This window comes from Lytechinus variegatus, chromosome 2, assembly GCF_018143015.1.
Source record: "Lytechinus variegatus isolate NC3 chromosome 2, Lvar_3.0, whole genome shotgun sequence".
Classification (NCBI taxonomy): Eukaryota; Metazoa; Echinodermata; class Echinoidea; order Temnopleuroida; family Toxopneustidae; genus Lytechinus; species Lytechinus variegatus.
This window is the reverse complement of record NC_054741.1, coordinates 65,687,435-65,707,189: the sequence shown is the minus strand read 5'-3', so window position 1 is coordinate 65,707,189 and position 19,755 is coordinate 65,687,435. Positions and strand designations below refer to the sequence as shown.

The following is a 19,755-nucleotide window of genomic DNA, read 5'->3' as shown; positions in this document are numbered from 1 at the left end:
TGAAGGTTCGTCAATCCAAAAATTAAATAAGGTTCGTATTTCCGAAAATGAAAATTATTCATTTTGGTAACAAAAAACGGTGTTGTCATTACAAGATTACACGATATTATGCAATGATAGTAATAACGATCGATGATACATGCGTGTGTTGTGGCCAAAAGCATGTATTTCATTAAGAATAGGCGCCCTGATCAAGCATAGGCTAATTTTGATTTTATCTGAGCAATTGCTGCCTAAGCAAATGGTTTAAAGATGCAGGGGATCAAGTGTGTTGGTCGCGTGCATGTAACCTCTAGATAATAGGATTTGTATTGGAGGGGATGTCATTTTTAATAACAGCTTCTGCTGGTAATAAAAATAAAAATAATACTAATAATGATCCTTGTGAGATGTTGAAAGCGCTCGCAACATCTCACAAGGATGCCCTTTTAACAGTAATTGACCAAAAAGGCGAATTTTACATCTTCAGATTTGATTTCTTTCCCCCAAACCGCTTGCTCGCTACGCTCGCAGAAATGAAACATAAATATATAATTTATCAATCAGTGATCACTTAAAAAATTTTGCTCAATTCAATTACTACAAAACACACAACCTCTTTACACAGATGATAATCTCATGGTGAAAATATATGTTTGCACCAAATTGCCCCTATTAGCCCCTTTTTTGGCTTTGCCCCCCCCCCCCAAGGAAAATATGTTCCGCCGCCACTGGTTGAAACATGCATCGTCTTCATGGCTAACTGCAAAAGTTCTTAAAATGTCCCCTTTAGATCAGGTCAGAGCTTATATATTTAAAATTTCTGTTTGCGCTTCTTGTTCGCAGTTATTATCTAAATTTATTTACATAGGCATCTCGTTTTGAAGATCACAAACATAATTGCCCATCATATTTAAAAAAATATAGCTCGCGCTCGCATTATTTAAAAAGGGTTTATCATGTTATTACATATTTACTTTATTTTATAAGTATAAAGCTAATTATTAGGACTACCCTTTCAAAGAAACAAACAAAAATCAACTTCAAGCTGCCGATAGAGGAAAATATGGCTGAAAAAAAGAATTTGCCCCCCTTCCCCCCCCCCCCCTATCTGACGAAAGTTGGATTCGCCGGGAGGGAGGCAGGGGGCACTTGCACCCCAAAAATGAAATTAAAAAGTGAAGGGAAGGGAAGTGAATATTTTTCCAAAATGGGAAAGTTCCTTTTTCAAAAATAAATATGCAGTTTTTTCGTTTTTTTTCGAAATAAAATACTCTTTTTAAAGTATACAAGTTAAGTTAAGTTTTCATGAAGGCTGGAATATTGCAAATTTTCAGCTTGCGCTTCGCACTCTCATTCGATTGGTGAAATATGCATCCTAAAGGAGGTCACTAAATGCTTTCTTTAACAGGTTCCTTTTCTGGTCAGTATGTTTAAGCTCGCGTTTTGCGCTCGTGTTAATTTTTTAGTTAGATGCACATCTTTTTAATGACAGCAGAAATCTGCTCGGATTTTTAAAAACTTATTTTCATTTTTTATTGAAATACCCTAAAGTTTTAGCTTGTGATTCACGCTCGCAACACCTCGCAATAATGCCATTTAAAGAATAATTGACCCCAAAAAACGTTTTACAACTTCACCTTTGAATTTGTTTTACCAAGCCGCTCGCTCATATACTCTCTCCCGAAAAATAAAGCCTAAATAAACGTTTTGCCATAAAAAGAAATCACTTCAAAAAAGGTTTTTCTCTACTTAATCACTATCAAACACACAATGACTTCAAGCAGATGATAATCTTAAGGTGAAAATATCACCAAAGTGTCCATTTTGACGTATGAGTTTCATTTTTTGGCTTTACCCCCCAAACGAAAATTCGTTCGGCCGCCCTTGCCTTCCCATCCTCATAACAATTGAACGGCAACAGTGTCCCCTGCCCCCTCCCCCTTGCCTCTGCCTCTGCTTTCCCGGTTTTCATTTTTCGGATTAACGAACCTTATTTTGTTTTCGGATTAACGAACCTTATTTCGTTTTCGGAACAACGAACCTTATTTCGTTTTCGGATTAACGAACCTTCGGAACAACGAACCTGATTTCGTTTTCGGATTATCGAACCTTCGGAAAAACGAACCTTATTTCGTTTTCGGATTATCGAACCTTCGGAATAACGAACCGTCGGAATAACGCCACAAATACTCGGATTAACGAACCCTTTTTCGTTTTCGGATTAACGAACATCGAGGTATAGGCAATTTACGTGTTTCGGAATTACGAACCTTCGGAATAAAGAACCTTCGGAATTACGAAGTGTAACCGTATAATTAATATGAAAGACATCATTGTATACATTTTGATGACACTCGGTATTGATGCATCATGTTTTTAAGTGGTTTGCATGAGGCCAGTAAACCTTGCAAATTAAGCAATAACATGTTATTTATTGAGCTTTTTACTAATTTTTTTGAACAACCAGTCAAACCTTTATCGATTTTTTTTTTTTTTGCCATAGTTCTGTTTATAAAAGTTGACATGCTTTGCAAATTTTCGCTCTCTTCAAATGGAATGGCATCACCAACTTTCACCGAGTGCTATTTGTTTATAGTACTATTTCTAAAACTAAATATGATTTAACCCTATCTAGGCCGGGGTATTTTGGGAGTTCATATGGCCGGGGGGGGGCCTCCCAGGCCCCCCCCTAAGATCTCGGCCGTCGACCGCGCGATCGCGCCGAAAATTGGCATGCTGGTTGCCTGGGACATAATCTCCAAGATTGTATAGTAATTTTTTCGTGCGAGTCGCTATTAAGTGATTATGCTAATTTATGCGTAATTAGTATGCGAAATCATACTTTTTCCTCTAACTCCCTAAATAAAGCTCCAAATGTACTAATTTTTGGTATAGAAACTCTTTGTGGTGTTCTTAGCAAGTGTACATGAAAAAAATTGCGATATCAAATCATTTTCTTATGTATTTTATTGTTTTTGCAATTTCTTATGTATTTCTTTGTTTTTTGACCTTTTGTTTTTCATTGTTTTTTCAATGAAATTTGTTGGGTACTCTTCTGTGATCATAAAAAGCATAAAATAAATACATTTAGAGCAGCAAAACTAAAAATAATCATACATTTATGAATTTTGGTTGAAAACACAATTTGCATTGACTTTGTACACGAAATCACGTTTTTGAGCAATTTTCGGTCTGACATGCACTTACATAATGTTGCGTAATTTCGGAACCACGTACCCGGAGGACGCAAAGTTGGTCTCAAAAGTTGCACAAGACTTGAAAGTAAAAAGTCAGCGAGTGGCGCGGTCAAAAAATTTCGCGCGGCGAAAATATTGCGCGATTTGTTGAGGGGGGGCCTCCGAGGCCCCCCCCCCCCCCCCCGGCCTAGATAGGGTTAAACCTTTTTTGTTATTAATGCATAATGTACAATATTGAAAGTCATTTGCTTATTGTATTGATATAAAATCAAGCATATTTGAACAAAGTTCTTTTCTTTCTACTTATATTGTAGTGGAACTGTCAATATCAGTGGAAATTTCAAACTGAAAAATCTTATCCTTTTGGAAATTTTGAAAATTTTTGACATAGACAAATATATCTGATTTAGATTTGTTGTCAGAAAGAAGACAAGAGAAACCTATTTTTAGAAAATGTTTTACTTCTAAGTTTGACTGGCATTATGGTATGTTGATGCTCTTCTTATGCTTCACTCATTCTTATAAAATCTGGCTTCAGGTTCCATCCTCTTTTTTTCAAGTTTGTTTGTGCTTCTCCTTCCATACCTTGTATTTATCCCTGTGTTTTCTATCTAAGATCATTTTGAAATTATTCAACTACATTTTGTTTCCTTTTACATCCTTGATAATTTTCTTTTCTCGTATGATATGTTCTAATTTGTTGTCACATATAAGCCCCTTGAGTATTTATGCCATTCATTTCTTTTTCCTCCACAGGTTGTGTATTTCACAGCAACCTTTCCCTATTTGGTTTTGATTGTTCTGTTAATAAACGGTGCCCTGTTAGATGGGGCTGGCGATGGTATGAGTTACCTCTTTAAACCTCGCTGGGAACTCCTCAAACAAGCTTCGGTAAGCCAGCCTTCGTTTCATTTAAAAACATAACGCTTGCATACTTTCTGCAGTACATAAATTAATTTACACTTTAAACTGTGTACAGATAATATGAACTCAGTTTTAAAGTATTTTGTTATAAAGCTATGTTCTACTTTAATGTACATTTTATAAAGTTGGCGTGTAATTGATGACTTTGATTTGCTAGAAAAATTGCCTTTTGCACAGATATTAAATATATTATACAATATTTTTATTGAATGAAGTTGTGACATCCACATAGTATTAGAATGAAGATTTTTTCAACCTTTGAATCATTACTGAAGGGGTAGGATGTGGTATAATTATTTTGATAGCAATCATTTATATTATATATCATTTTTCTACTTCATAGGTATGGGAAGCTGCAGCTGCTCAGAATTTCAACTCCATTGGGATTGCCTTTGGTTCTATGATAGCACTGTCTAGTTACAACGAATTCAAGAATCGGTCCATAGTGAGGTATGGCATTCATTATAACCCTCCTCTGTTGTAGAATATAGACCTGTTTTATGCCATTGACTGAAGCCTAGCACATACTACACCATCCATTGCAGCGCGACTTTGAACAAATCACATGAAATATAAAGAGTCCCAAGAAGTAAAATCATTTTATTAGAAGTTCGGTAAAAATTCTAAAATTCTAATTCTACTTTACTTCAAGCCTTACGGTCAGAGTATAGTCCAATGCAGTATTCAAGTCGCAGCCGATGATGACATCATTATGATTTGGAATTGGATTTGCTTTTATCCCTGAAGGGGGGATAGAATTTTGATGTTAGTATTCATGTTATTGTTCAGAATTTGGTTGTTAAGAATTTATAGGTTGGATTGTTCATATCAAATGTCTAATACAATTTAATTGAAAATTGGATCGCAATGGATCTTCTAGTATGAGCCGTGCTTAAAGGACAAATCTCTAGGTATATACCTTCAACCCCTTACATGTTGGACGTTCCTGAAATAATTTGCCTGTGTTTTCATGTTCATATGATTTAACAGCAATTTGAAGTATTAAGTAAATTGAGTGAGATTGAGAAAAGTGGGGTTTAAATGTACAAATGTGTGGACTATTTTATGGAAATTTCACGACAATGACCAGTCCTCCAGTCCTGGGCTCCCATTTATACTTGAATAAGGAAAGGCAGCATCTTCCGCCAGCCCTCTACCATTGACCCCGAGGGGTGTTTCGTTCTGATTTTTATGCAACAGGAGTCTAATTATTTGACACCTGTAACAGACCAGACACTGTGCTTCTTTGTCAAACAAAATCAAGGAAAGTTGTGGACAAATTTTTTGATGCAACACTCCCAAATATCCTTCCAAAATTTTTTTGGCTAAAGTGGGCTGTAATTTCAGCCAAAATGCGCTGTTAGTTTAGTCAAATTTGAGTCGGCTATAATACGCTGTAATTACAGCCAGAGTCGGTTGTATTTTGGGGCCAAAATGTGCTGTAAGTATTAAAAGCCAAAGTCAAATCCTATATTTCTTGCCTAGGATATAGGCAATACATGTAATTAGCATGAAAAAGGATTAACCCTCATTGATAATTTCTTTCTGTTCCAACCACTACAATTACAGTTACTGTATTTATCTTGTTTTTTTTATTGCAAAGACATTCATGAATAGTAGAATTTTTAATCTTTTTCCTCAAATCTTGGCAGTGCTTTAAATTTTCAAATAAAATTTATAACTGCTACAAGTATCATGATTGGTGTGTGACGATTTAATGGTAGTAACATATGAAACCATGCCATAGACGTGAAGGGCGTTCATTTGGTGAATGGTGCCTGACCATTTAATGGTGGCAGCAGTGGGATATGAACTCATGCCATCACCATGAAGGTAGATTAGTATGATGATTGATGTGTGACTATTCAATGGTAGTAACATATGAAACCATGCCATAGACATGAAGGGTGTTCATTTGGTGAATTGTGCCTGACCATTTAATGGTGGCAGCAGTGGGATATGAACCCATGCCATCACCATTAAAGATGATAAGTATTATGATTGTGGCCTGACTATTCTAATGGTGGCAGCATTGTGATAGAATCTACACCAGAGAGGCCCATACACTGTCCATTTGAGGTCAAAGAAAGCATGGTGACTAATGCATACATCATCTCTTAATCACTTTACTAAGGCAAGATTCATTATGGTGATGAATTTGGCGATGCTGGTGTATGTTAAGGTTCACATGGATTTAATTTTTATTGTAATCAAGTTTTTCTGAAAACAAGATAGAAATAAATGTAGACATACTAGTGGAATTGGTGTTAACTTTTTTAAAGAAATAAGCATTTTGTTCAGAGATATGATTTGAATGCATTATATGAATGAATGTAAGTTGCTTGGAAAAAAAATGGAGATGTAGGATACATGGTTTTATTAAATGCCTGCATGTTTTGCTTCTTTTTTCCCCAGAGATACTCTTACTATATGTGGGATCAACAGTTTTACCAGTATATTTGCTTCTTGTGTGATCTTCTGTGCTTTGGGTTATATTTCCAAGATTCAAGGAGCTAACATTGATGATGTGGTGGTATCAGGTGGGTCGAATTCTAGCACATTCTTCTGAAAATTCTTTTATCTTTTAATCTTCATATTAATCCTTTATTCACAACAGATTTTAAGGTGTACCTGTGATTGGTTGAAGATGGCAAATTTTCCATTAACCAGCACGCAAGTCAAAAGTTTCTGATCACTATGACAAATAAAATGAAATAAGATTAGAAATTGAATATTTATCAGTATAGTGGTCAGGTTTTCATTAAAAGAGGAGGGTTGCAAAGAAAGTTTATTGGTTTTCAGATATTTTGACAAGGAAAAACAAATGTGCTCACTCTCCAATATCTGATACGCAATTATTAATTTTCATTGATCACTTCTTAGAAAAAATGTGTATCACAATTTAGAATTCACAATGTAGGGATGCCTTTTTCCCATTTTTGTCTCACCTTAGGCTAAAGGCCCATTTCATTTGGGGCTATAGAAAACATATTTTCATCTGTTAAAATATGCTCTTTGTTAATAATTATCAGCATTCATATATGATGGTGATAATGGTTTTTATTTTCAAATAAATTAGAAGCCAGAAGCTGAATCATAGAATTTACTACACATGAATGATACATATGAATTAATAAATAACCACATTATTTGGCAATGCTTTCTGTTTGTTTGCAGGTCCCGGTCTAGTATTTGTCACCTACCCAGTTGTATTCAACACCATGCCTGCACCTCAGTTGTGGGCTGTACTCTTTTTCCTCATGTTAGTCTGTCTCGGAATAGATAGCCAGGTAAATGGGATCAACATTAGAACTAGATCTAGTTTTATTTCAAAATTAGTAGCAGTAGTAGTAATACAGTAGTACTAGAGTAGTAGAAGAAGCAGCAGTAGGAGGAGGGGAGAAGTAGTAGAAACGGGAGTGGGTAGTAGAAGTAGAAGCAGACATAGTAGTAGAAGTTGTAGCAGTAATAGTAGAAGCAGCAGCAGTGGTGGTCATCAGTCACTTGTGATACGCTATTTATTTTAAAGTTGATAACAAAACAACAAAAAACATAAATGTATCCTAAAGATAGAGCAATTTATCTACTGTCAATGAAAACCCTCATGAAACCTAATCTTGTGTGTTTTATTTTACCCAGTTTGCCATGGTTGAAGTGGTTGTTGCTACCTTCAGTGAAGGTTTTCCTAAACTGCGTCAGTTCTACTTCAATCGAAAAGAGATCCTGGTCCTCTATATATGTGTTATCTCCTTTCTCCTTGGTCTTCCTAACATCACCAGGGTGAGTATGATACTTTTTGTCTCACCTGCGAAGCAAAGTGAGACTATAGGCGCCGCTTTTCCGACGGCGACGGCGGCGGCGGCGGCGACGGCGGCGACGGCGGCGGCGGCGGCGGCGTCAACATCAAATCTTAACCTGAGGTTAAGTTTTTGAAATGACATCATAACTTAGAAAGTATATGGACCTAGTTCATGAAACTTGGCCATAAGGTTAATCAAGTATTACTGAACATCCTATTAGAGTTTCATGTCACATGACCAAGGTCAAAGGTCATTTAGGGTCAATGAACTTAGACCATGTTGGAGGAATCAACATCGAAATCTTAACCTGTGGTTAAGTTTTTGAAATGTCATCATAACTTAGAAAATATATGGACCTAGTTCATGAAACTTGGACATAAGGTTAATCAAGTATCACTGAACATCCTGCATGAGTTTCACGTCACATGACCAAGGTCAAAGGTCATTTAGGGTCAATGAACTTTGGCCGAATTGGAGATATCTGTTGAATTCCCATCATAACTTTGAAAATTTATGGATCTGATTCATGAAACTTGGACATAATAGTAATCAAGCATCACTGAAAATTTTGTGCAAGTTTCAGGTCTCATGATTAAGGTCAAAGGTCATTAGGGTCAATGAACTTTGGCCGAATCGGGGGTATCTGTTGAATTACCATCATAACTTTGGAAGTTTATTGGGCTAGTTCATTAAACTTGGACATTAGAGTAATCAAGTATCACTGAACATCCTGTGCACATTTCAGGTCACATGACCAAGGTCAAAGGTCAATGAACTTTGGCCGAATTGGGTGTATCTGTTGAATTACCATCATAACTTTGAAAGTTTATGGATCTGATTCATGAAACTTGTACATAAGAGTAATCAAGTATCACTGAATATCCTGTTTGAGTTTCAGGTCACATGATCATGGTCAAAGGTCATGTAAGGTCAATGAACTTTGGCCATGTTGGGGTTTTTTGGTGAATAACCATCATATCTCTGTAAGTTTATTGGTCTAGTTCATAAAAAGTGGACATAAGAGTAACCATATATCACTGAACATCTTGTGCGAGTTAGAGTAGTATTCAAAGTCAGCACTGCTGCTATATTGAACCGCGTGATGCAGGTGAGACGGCCAGAGGCATTCCACTTGTTTTATTTACAGACTTTTATGTCGAACCTCGTAAAATCATTATATAGATTATATTTTGAATAGAGATTTATTTGCAGATCTTGATATAGGTCGTATCTGGAAACATATTTTATATGTAGATCCTTGTACAGAACCATAACAGATCATTATACCAATCGTATCTTGAATAAAGATTTAATATGCAGATGCTTATGTAAATCATATGTCAAATCTATATTTTATATGTAGATCTTATGTATAGAGTCATATATGATTTCTAAAGTATTGATGTTCAATAAGATTCTGATGACAAACTACCATTGCCATGTACATGTCATAAGTTCCAGTCTCATCATTTCCATCCTTATCACTATTATTAAATTATCATTATCATAATCATCACCATTATCATCAACATCCTCATCATTACCACCAATATCACCATCATCGTCTGCATCATAGTCCCCAATGCCAACATCATCGAGATAATTGTCACCATTGTCGTCATCACTAACTTTTTCATCTCTATCAGTATAGTTATAACATCTTTTTATCATCATAATCATCATCATTATCATCATCAGATAAGTATGATTCATACCGTGGACCTAAATACATGTCCTTTTTTATTCTTATTTTCATACAGGGAGGAATGTACTTCTTCCAGATCATGGATTGGTATACTGCTGTTATCTCTCTCTTCTTTGTTGCCATAGCTGAGGCTATAGCTGTATGCTGGGTTTATGGTAATTAATCTCTTCTACATATCATATAGATAATGGTGTTTAATTTGCACATTAAAAATTATTTGAAATTGAAACCTTAAAAAAAAAAGGTTAAAAATCTAGTCGATAATCAATTAAGGATAATTGATATACAATACTTTTTAATTCAATCTCGCAAAGGAAGTGATACCTCTGTCACATTTCCCTTGCGGCCTGCTGTACGGCCATTCAAAAACAGCAGTTTGAACATTCTTTTGTACTAGTGACATATGGGTTTATTTGAATAAAATTAGATAAAAATGACTGTATTGGACTCACCGTACGGTGGCCGTAGAGAAAATGTGACTGAGGTATGTCATATATGCCTGTCCTGTATTTTTCAAGGAATATATTTCAGAGATGTCATTTTGCAAAAAGTGCAAGTACATTGTGAAGCTCAGAACTGATCTCAAAGTGAATTTAACACTGTCTTACCACCATTATGATAATGCAGTACTTAAGATGATTGCCTACAACGTGCTTGTAGGAATCCAGTTGAAAGATGAATTAAAGAGAAATAAGAAAACTGCTTGTCTGTGTTATTTTCTCTAGGTGGGAATCGGCTGGCAAAGAATATTGAGGCCATGACAGGATCTTATCCAAACATATACTTCAGAGCCTGTTGGTTGGTCATCTCGCCAGTTCTTATTCTTGTAAGTTATCATTCTATATTGTGACATTTTAGCAATCACTTTGCAGGCGCTGTCTTTAACGCAGAGAAATCTCTTTTCAAAAGCTCTTCATCACAAAGCAGCCTTTGTCAAAATTTGATTTATCAAAACAACATAGTTCCAATTTTGTCTTGTCCAAATTTTAAGACGACGTGCTGTCCCAGTCCACCAACTCTCGACAATGACCTCTAATCTGTCCATTGTGATTTGACGGGCGTTTTCAACAGATTCTGAAGGTTGCGGAAAGCGTCTGCGAAGTGTTTGCTTATTTTACGCTATTGATGAGGACGATATTCTGATTGAGGGGAAAGGATTATCATGATGGTGGTGGTTGTGGTGGTCATGGTAGTGGTAGTGATTTTAGTGATGATGAGGTAAAGTGATGATGATGATGATGATGATGATGGTGATGGTGATGATGATGATGGTGATGGTGATGATGATGATGATGATGATGATGATGATGATGATGGTGATGGTGATGGTGATGGTGATGATGATGGTGATGGTGATGATGATGGCAGTGACGATGAAGGTAGTGATGTTGGTGTTTAACACCATGGAATTTGTTGTTGTTATATAGTGGATACGACAGCGGTGATGATGAGGATGTTAACATCTGTGTTCATGATGGCCATACTGATGATTGTTGTGTTGTCTGTTGGTGGTTAAGAATTGAGATACTGTTAGTTTTGATAGTGGTGATTGGTTTAGTCCTTGTTAGAATTTTAAACGATGCTGAACGGTAACAAACTGACGATGAATTCGATTTTGATGATTCAATATGGAGTATGATTTTCAGATGGTTATGGTATTATTGGCATCAACAATCGTGACAGAGCTCTCCGTTCTAGTGACAGCCATTATGAAAAGAACAATGCAACCATTTTGACCACTCTGTATATGCTTTGTATCCAGGCCATTCTAATCTTCACAATTGTGGACTATGAACCTGTGACGTATGGTAAATACATCTACCCCGCCTGGTGCCAAGGCCTCGGCTGGTGTGTGGCTCTCTTGTCCATCATGTGTATGCCCGTTGGAGCCATACATACATTGGCTACTTCCAAGGGATCTATGAAAGACGTAAGTGTGCACTGCATGTTATGCAGTCCCAATAAAAGCTGTTTTCACTTGATCTATTCATCCTCGCTGTTTCTAAATAAGCTATTAAATGAAAATATGTCATTGTTACTCAAAAGTATGAATTTGTATTATTTCTTCATTACTTGAAAACACATATCTCTTTCTAGGCTCACTGTGTTTAATGCAGAAAGTTCTCCTCAGTTTCTCGATATCTTCTCAAGGATAGTAAATGTTAACATTGGTAGCTTTTTGCATCATTTACACCCAGTTTTTCTTTGATTTCCTTTCATTTCTTTTTTCAACAGCGCCTGCTGAATAGCCTCAAGGCTGACTTTGATGATGAAACTCACATCAAAGAATGCGAAGGATTCGACTATGACATTGAGATGACCTCCAAACCCCCATCGTATGACATGGTTGTTGGTAATGGTAACGTTGCCTAGATATAGGGAAAGTGCTTTTACATTGTCTGGCCTGTATTCCAGTCTATAGTTTCACTTAAACCATATTCTAAGTCTGTAGTAATGTTATGGGTAGCCAAAGGTGTTCACACTGTCTTGAAAGATGAATACCAGTTGTGGTAACGATCTCAAAATGAGTTCAAACAGAATCCAATGAAATTACAACCAAAGTGATTGTATGTATAAATGAAAAAGATGTGCCAAATAGCTCTTGAAGAAAATGTGTAATTGTTGAGAAATGAGCAAAATAAGCACAGAATTCCATCAAATGTTAGGTATTTTATTATGCAATATTAATACATTGTCCCACATATGCTTTTGCATGTTAGTGATCATCAGAATTATCAATTTTTAGGCTAAGATTTCATGATTATACAATGATAATTTTACTCAACTTTTAATCAACTTTGATTTAAAAGACTTTCTCTGGAAATAATTTTTTGCTGCAACTAATGTAATCATAGAACCAAGTGTAAAATAGACCATCTACTCTTATAGGCTTGTGGTTTATTTTGGCAAACCATAGTTTCAAATCACAGATTTAGGCTATAGTTTAAGTTAAATCTGAGTTCAGAATATGGGCCTCCCACTCAGGGTCACATTGTATAAAGCATGGTACTGAATGAATTCAGTCTCCTCTCTTTGCACACTGAATTAATTTGGGGGATATTTGTTACAATGTTCATGTTTTATGTTATTTTCTTTAATTCAAGATTTCCGTATTGCACCATTGATACTTATGATTACTATATAGATGCTGTCCAAGAAGTATCACCTTTAATTAGCCTCTCTAATTTGAAGGTAGGGGAGAAAACTAATTATTGAAGGTAGGGGAGGAAACTAATTATTACTATTGTTGATTTTGATTGTACGAATGTGCAACATCAGTGCGCAAAGGGTTATGGTAAGCCAGCAGCGCCATTATTCATAACATCTAGAAGATTTATGCACTGTCCCATTGTGGGTACCACATATGAAGATGACATTTGAGTATCTTGTCATTGAATCCACAATGGATGATCATTAATAATATCACATCTGTCTCGTAATCTTGTCACATCTTGTAATGTTTGTCAAAATTGAGATTTTCTAAAAGCATGGTATTTGAGTTTTGTTGACAAAATGGGAGATGGTATATCAAGTTTTGCAATACGTAGTTGATGATAACTAATGATCACATAACCTTGGTTCTCTAAATAAATGTAACTAAAATGAGCATACATGTTTGGTTACGGTGATATAAAATAGTTGTTTAAAGACTAAAATTTTTTAGTGATGTGCAATGTATAGAATAGAAGATTAAAATAGAAATGTGAAAAAATATTAAGTTTTTTATATAACAATAAACAATACTTTAAGATTTTATCACTTGCAAGCCATTTATAAGAGGTAATTGAAGAAAAAATGATAATTTCATTCATTGATTTGTTAATCGGGAAATGATTTATATGCAACAACTCCGTATCTTTTTCAACAAATTGAAATACTGCGACAATATGATAATACTTATCGAGGGTGCATATCTTTTCATCATTATACCTGTAACATGAATAAATAATAATAATGATAATACACTACATGTAAGACTTGTATCGCACACTTTCCATCTTGATTAGATTCTCAAGGCACTTCAGAGCAGAACAACACCTAAACCAAACTACGTACATATTACATATAATACATGTTTGAACAATAAGTCGATGTCTGTCATAAAGCACTCTTTTACAGGTATGTTTTCAGGTTGCTCTTGAAGATGGTCCGATAATGTTTAATAATCAAACTGCCTTTGTGAGGCTAATGGTTGTTAAACTGTCATTCCAATATGACAGAATAGACACTTTTGTAATAGACATCTCCAAAAGTTATATAATTTCTTTTCTGACAATGCTTGTGCTGGTCTGTGCTGGAGGGATCCAAAGCAACATGGATGTGCTCTTGTCAAAATTTTTAAAGTATTTTATCATTAAAATAAAGCTCATGTTTTTATCTTACGCCTTCACAGCAGAGAGAAGTAATATTCATATCGTTCAGAAATATGTCTTTCATCCTCAAAATGCGAACGTAATTATGTGATGGAAATGAAAAAAGTGTGAATTGTATTCTTGTGTCGTCATATGACGTCTGAGAGTCTGAAGATCTTTCATTGTGAAATTTTCCCTGATCTTATTTCCATAGCTATTTTTTATAGAGAAGGACATTATTGTATTTTTTTATAAGTCTGCCAGTACAATACAGAAATCATGTATGAAATTCAAATAAGAGTTATAAAACCATGCATTTACCTTTTTATGGATTCGAAACTACCAGTAGAAGTTAACTTAAGGAACACCTGATGAAAAGAAATGAATTTGTGGAAAATAATTAATATACCTTGGGAAAGAAAACACTTAATTTTTTTTTATTTTAATTTTTTTTAATTTTATTTTTTTAATATACCTTGGGAAAGACAACACTTAAAGAGTTTCTTTAATTCATTAGAACTATGTACAGTAAGTTTTGGTTGATAATGATACCAATGTTTGTGATAGCAGAGTACCATAATGTTTGGATGGTTCTCAGAATTCAATTGTCACATTTTAGTCGGCAAGGCAATGATTTTCATTTGCCACTCTCTACCCTTTTGTGAATGGGCCCAAGGTCGATTGTTAATGTTTGAACTACATGTGGTTTTATCAACATTTTGAGCATTTGAGAAATGCAGTAGGAGCATAGAATGGTCCCCAGGGTGTGGAAATGTACACTGAACGTGCCGGTGAGCAAGAAAACATTCGCTATGTATAAAGTGCATCTGGGGTCCGTAACAAAAAGCATAGCAATGATCATAGATCATATATCTATGATTGATTGCATTGACTACAATGTACAATCAAGTGTATGATTAATTGTTAACCTTTGTGGTATACGGTACCCCAATACATCTTTGATGTATTATCTTATATGCCTAACAAGGCAGAGTGTAATTAGTTTTTGCATGATGAGATAGTTTTAAGAATATTCAGCTTAGAAAGCCAACTGAATTTGTTTTAGCACCCGGCCAACCATGGGTTGTTACTACATAGTCAATGATGGCCATATGTAGTGTTAGACTTTTTCTGTGTAGTCTTTCATGTGTATATTTTTTTTCTTGTTAGGATGTAATATGCACTCTAATTCAGTACAAAAGTTGACTGTGAAGTGAATTTGTAAATGCAATCGATTTTTTTTCTACAAGTGTTCAAGGTTTGTATATTTTCCTGTTGATGTAATCAGAGCAAAAGTTTGATTGTTGATGTAATGATAACAGGGTAAAATGTGATCAGAGTACACTGCACACACACTACATGATCAGATACGAGACCTTAGAGCTGTTTCATTGATAGTTAAAATTTTTAAATCATGGGAAAGTAGCTGAATATGTGTGAAAGTTATTTAGCACAATCTTATTTTTTTTTTTGCACAGTGGTAGTAGCAGAAGTAGTAGCAACAGTAGTAGCAGCATGCAGTAGTAGAAGTAGCATACCTCTCGGTCCTAGCTGTGCTGTGCTATTCTGCTTCCAACCAGGAATTTATGAGTGATTGTTATTCACGTTTAACCCCCCCCCCCCCCCCCGACTTAGCAAATGACAATAGAATTCTCTCATGTTAAGTGTAATGAAATCAAAAGATTGTTATGCAAATATTTTCAAATATATTTTTTAGTAAAATCGGCTTCAATCTAACCCTACCACATAACTTACACGACATCTTTCCACTTCAGAAATTAATTTTCATGCCAGTAATGGATCTGTGCAAGCACGCTCGCAGCTGCCTTTAGTCTAACTAAAAACTTTAAAACATCCATGCTATGATATAGTACTTTGACCAACGTAGTTTTCCATATTTGAATGTTTTAATTACAATGCTACATATTTTTTTCTAAAATTTTGGGTTGCTGTCAGATTGTGTAGTGTGTGGTTGGCTTTAAGTCTCTTTTTCTTTGTCTTATAATATAATGAATGATTTGTATATTTGCCTGTATCAGGCATACAGAGACCGGAGTTCTCAGGTTAATCTTTCTGTAAAGTTATTTGGGATTACAATCAGGGAAATCAATACTATTGTATGGTGTTGTCTGCTCAACAACTTTGTGTTGAGTTTGTGCATGCATTGTATGCTGGTAAGGCTGATCACATGTGATCAAGAAAATGATAATAATCCTTAAGTGCTTATTTACTATGTCCTTATCACCTTACCAATAAGTAGTTACTAAGAGCTGCGATTGATTCGAATATGTCTTGTGTATGGAAAGTTACACCATGATTAGTTTGTCTTTCGCACATCGTCTAACAAAATAATATGTGATGAAGATTTACAGTACAAATCATGTTTCAATGATTTCAAATTACATTGCATTTTGTTCTGGGATGTACATTTACATGTAGCTATAGTGGTGTGAGCCCATCTGACATACTATGCATATAGCCATCATCTTGACTTTAATGGGGCTGATAATGAATTCATGTGGTTCTGAATTGGCCCGTGTTGAAGCAGTTTCAGAAAAATTTGTGCTGTGGATGTTTTTCATCATGCTTCTCCTACATGTATTTAACAAAATATGAGGCAAAGCCTATGCAATAAAACATGTTTATGACATAGTACATATCAAAGTTAACACACTGTCATAAAGAACTAAATAGAGCATTAAGAGTAAAATCCACATCAGTGAGAAATTAAAGGCAGCTTCAAAGTATCAAATATTTTTCGTATTTCAAAGTTTTGGAACCATCAAAAGACATACTTGCATGATTTGAAAGCTATACAAACAATTTCAGAGGCTTTCCAAAGCATATTGAGATAGTGATGAAAGTGTTTATTGTATTGTTTTTCATATTTGATGACAATTTTTGTGCCATTGCAATCGGCTTGGGAAAAGATGGTTTGAAAGCTTCTCCAAGCATGATTTTGTTGATAACAATATTTGCTTGTAATGCCAAAAGGGCTCAACTCATCGAGTTGGTTTTGACAAAATGGAACTCTTCAAGTGATCAGGGCTCTGTAACCCAAAGATTAGCGATCAATCGCTAAATAAACTGACCAATCGAGATCAATATTACACCTACATTTGGCGTAAAATACTGACCAGGACCAATCAGAAGTGTTCTCTCATATTTGCTATTCATCGCTAGGCTTTGTGTTACAGGACCCTGGTAAGTTTTTCATAGAGCATCTTGTGGGTGGTTTGCACAGACACCTTTGCTCTGAGCTAATCAGATGCAAGGATTTCAGTAGCTTATAACAGTTGTCAGTGAATATGGATTGCTCAAACTCTGGGTCATCACACCTATAGAGATGCCAAACTAGTTTTGGGTTTGTGCAAATCAACTTTTGTAAACATAATTTAATCCCCTTGTCTTAGCACTCATTTGCAGGCTTGACATTGTTTGTCAAAATGAAATTAAAGAAACTTAGTGTTAAAAGTGCAAGAAAAATAATGGTTGACTATGTATTTTAGTGCATAGGCCATCCTATTTTTATATTGTTATATGTAAAGAAGTCATATTGAATCTGTAGTAATGTTTTGATCATTAATATAATATTATTACTTGAAAAGAAAGTTACAAATCATGCTATTTATGGATTTTGATAAATCCTGAAATATGACCTGAAATATGATTTAGTAATCATACCATTATGCATGCAATAACCTCACTTGATGGTTGTTGTGTTTATTTCTATATATCATATAACTATATTTTCAAGACACCATGTAATGATGAGCATTATTTCTGTGATCTTGTGGCGTAGTGGTGGTGACTGTAAAGAAAAAATCCCAAATGGAAAAGATGTCACAAAAGAATCGTAACAGTAAAAGACGGCAGGGAATTTGAATAAGACCACACCTTCTAAAACTACATGTATATTTTCCTTTATATGTTTTCATATGGTTTTTAATCATGTGCAGTGAATTTTGAAAACACATTTCTACAGCCAAAGGTAAACTTGGCTTCAGAATCATTCCTTATCAATTGTTTGGTGTCAGTCAAATGTGATCAACCACTCTTATTGTTAATATTTAGGTATCAGCTCAAGAATTTGGGCACTCAAAGTTCACCAATGGATGAGTCACCATACATGTAGATATAATTTCAGGATTTTTTTTTTGAAATGTAGGTTTCTACCCATTTTGTACTATTATTGTTTTCCATTAAAAATAGACAGTTCAACGTCACCTCTCTGGTTGTTTGGGGTTTTTTTTCAGATGTGTGATGTGTTCGGATGGAAGGTTTCATGTAAAGAGTTTAATGTTACTCATGAAGCAAGTTATACAATTGAAGAGAGATGCACCCCTTGAATGAATTATGGGAGGATTAGAAAGATGACAAAGAATGAAGGAATGAACAAAGAGATGGAGAGATAGAGATAACGCAGGTATCATAGAAAGAAAGAATTGAGACAAGAGGTTGACTTTGGGAAGTTCAATTTTTTTCAAATAGTATAGAAAAGAGAAGAGAAAAGAAGGAAATTGAATAAGAAAATACGATCAATATCAATGGTAGGTTATATAAGATGAGAAAATGATAAAATGAAATATTAGAACAAAACAGATATTCACAAGCACTAGGAAACGTAATGTAAACATTAAAATTTATATTTGTTGAACAGATAGAGATGTTGTCAATGGAATACTACCATGACTACTTTTCATCTTATTTGTTCAATATCGTGATAAAGATATAGTACAAAAGTAACTCTTTGAAAATACTTTTTTAATTAAACAAAATTGGTAAAAATAGTTTTGGATGAGATCGACTTCTGTATGAAAATCAGATCGATATGGTCAAGTCAAACACGAGCATTGACAAAGGTGGCATGGTCTCTTTTCAGAATGGACTATATCATATACATTATTATATGAGTATATTTTATCAAACTTTTATGGTTGGTATTCTGATAGGTTTAACCCTAGACTAAATAACAAATTTGTCCACTTCACTCCCTATGGAATACTACTCTTCATCTTATTTCTTCAATATTCGTGATAAAGATAGTGTACAAAAAATATTTCAAAAGTGAATTGTATGCTCTTATTATCACGCATTCTTTTCACTTGACAACTTCTTGCTTACTGAAGTATTTTGAAGAGAGAGGATGGGAGATGAGAGAGAGAGAGAGAGAGAGCAAATCGTAAACAAGTGGAACGCATCTGGCATATTTAAAACTGCATTCTAGCCAGGACACAATAAGACCTCAAACAAAAAATAATACAACTAATAATAAAAGACCGAGTATGGATAGAATGCAACATTTCTCGAGTGAACAAAGCGGGCTAGACAAAACTGACCCTTCCTTCACAAGTCTGTCGTAAAAGCATGTAAATCAGTTAAATTTACTCGAAGATAGAAAATAATTTTGTTGTCATTTATGTTGCGAAGTTATCTCACTGCTATCCTATCTAATAAGTCGGGTGTAAAAATGTTGCATAATAAAGAAAAAACATCAGAGCTCAGAAGATAGGTCAAAATTATTTCCATTCTTGACAATTCTATGTGTTATTTTCATGATATCAACAATATTATTAGCAGACGAAAGTTATGTTAAGTCTATTATGGTATTGTATCATTCAAACCTTTCGAGTCATTTTAAACACTTCTTTCTTGTGAACTTTCTTTCGTGGGCTTTTTTTTTACAGTGACATCTCAATCAATAAAAAACATCCTATTTAACCATACGGAATAGAGATATTGATTGATTCAAAACAGTGCACGCAACTTTCACCCAGACAATTTCTATTCCCATG

General features: G+C 34.9%; 1 protein-coding gene and 1 long non-coding RNA gene across 3 annotated transcripts in view; one reads left to right on the top strand and one right to left on the bottom strand.

Moving 5' to 3' along the window:
- Positions 1-12,182, top strand: part of LOC121408685 (sodium- and chloride-dependent GABA transporter ine-like) — a 49,670-nt gene extending 37,488 nt beyond the window's left edge. For both annotated transcript variants that reach the window (XM_041600233.1, XM_041600232.1), the window contains exons 6-14: positions 3,936-4,070; positions 4,447-4,553; positions 6,519-6,643; positions 7,281-7,393; positions 7,743-7,883; positions 9,664-9,763; positions 10,334-10,434; positions 11,371-11,538; positions 11,844-12,182. In XM_041600233.1, coding sequence (XP_041456167.1) covers positions 3,936-4,070; positions 4,447-4,553; positions 6,519-6,643; positions 7,281-7,393; positions 7,743-7,883; positions 9,664-9,763; positions 10,334-10,434; positions 11,371-11,538; positions 11,844-11,981 — 1,128 coding nt within the window. In that variant the 3' untranslated portion in view covers positions 11,982-12,182. The remainder of the gene's footprint in view (positions 1-3,935; positions 4,071-4,446; positions 4,554-6,518; positions 6,644-7,280; positions 7,394-7,742; positions 7,884-9,663; positions 9,764-10,333; positions 10,435-11,370; positions 11,539-11,843) is intronic.
- Positions 12,183-13,481: 1,299 nt separating this feature from the next.
- Positions 13,482-18,351, bottom strand: LOC121408684. The gene is made up of 2 exons (XR_005969073.1): positions 14,436-18,351; positions 13,482-14,369 (listed from the first exon to the last, which is right to left on the bottom strand). It is a non-coding gene; the product is annotated as an uncharacterized LOC121408684 (long non-coding RNA).
- Between the last annotated feature and the right edge of the window lie 1,404 nt (positions 18,352-19,755).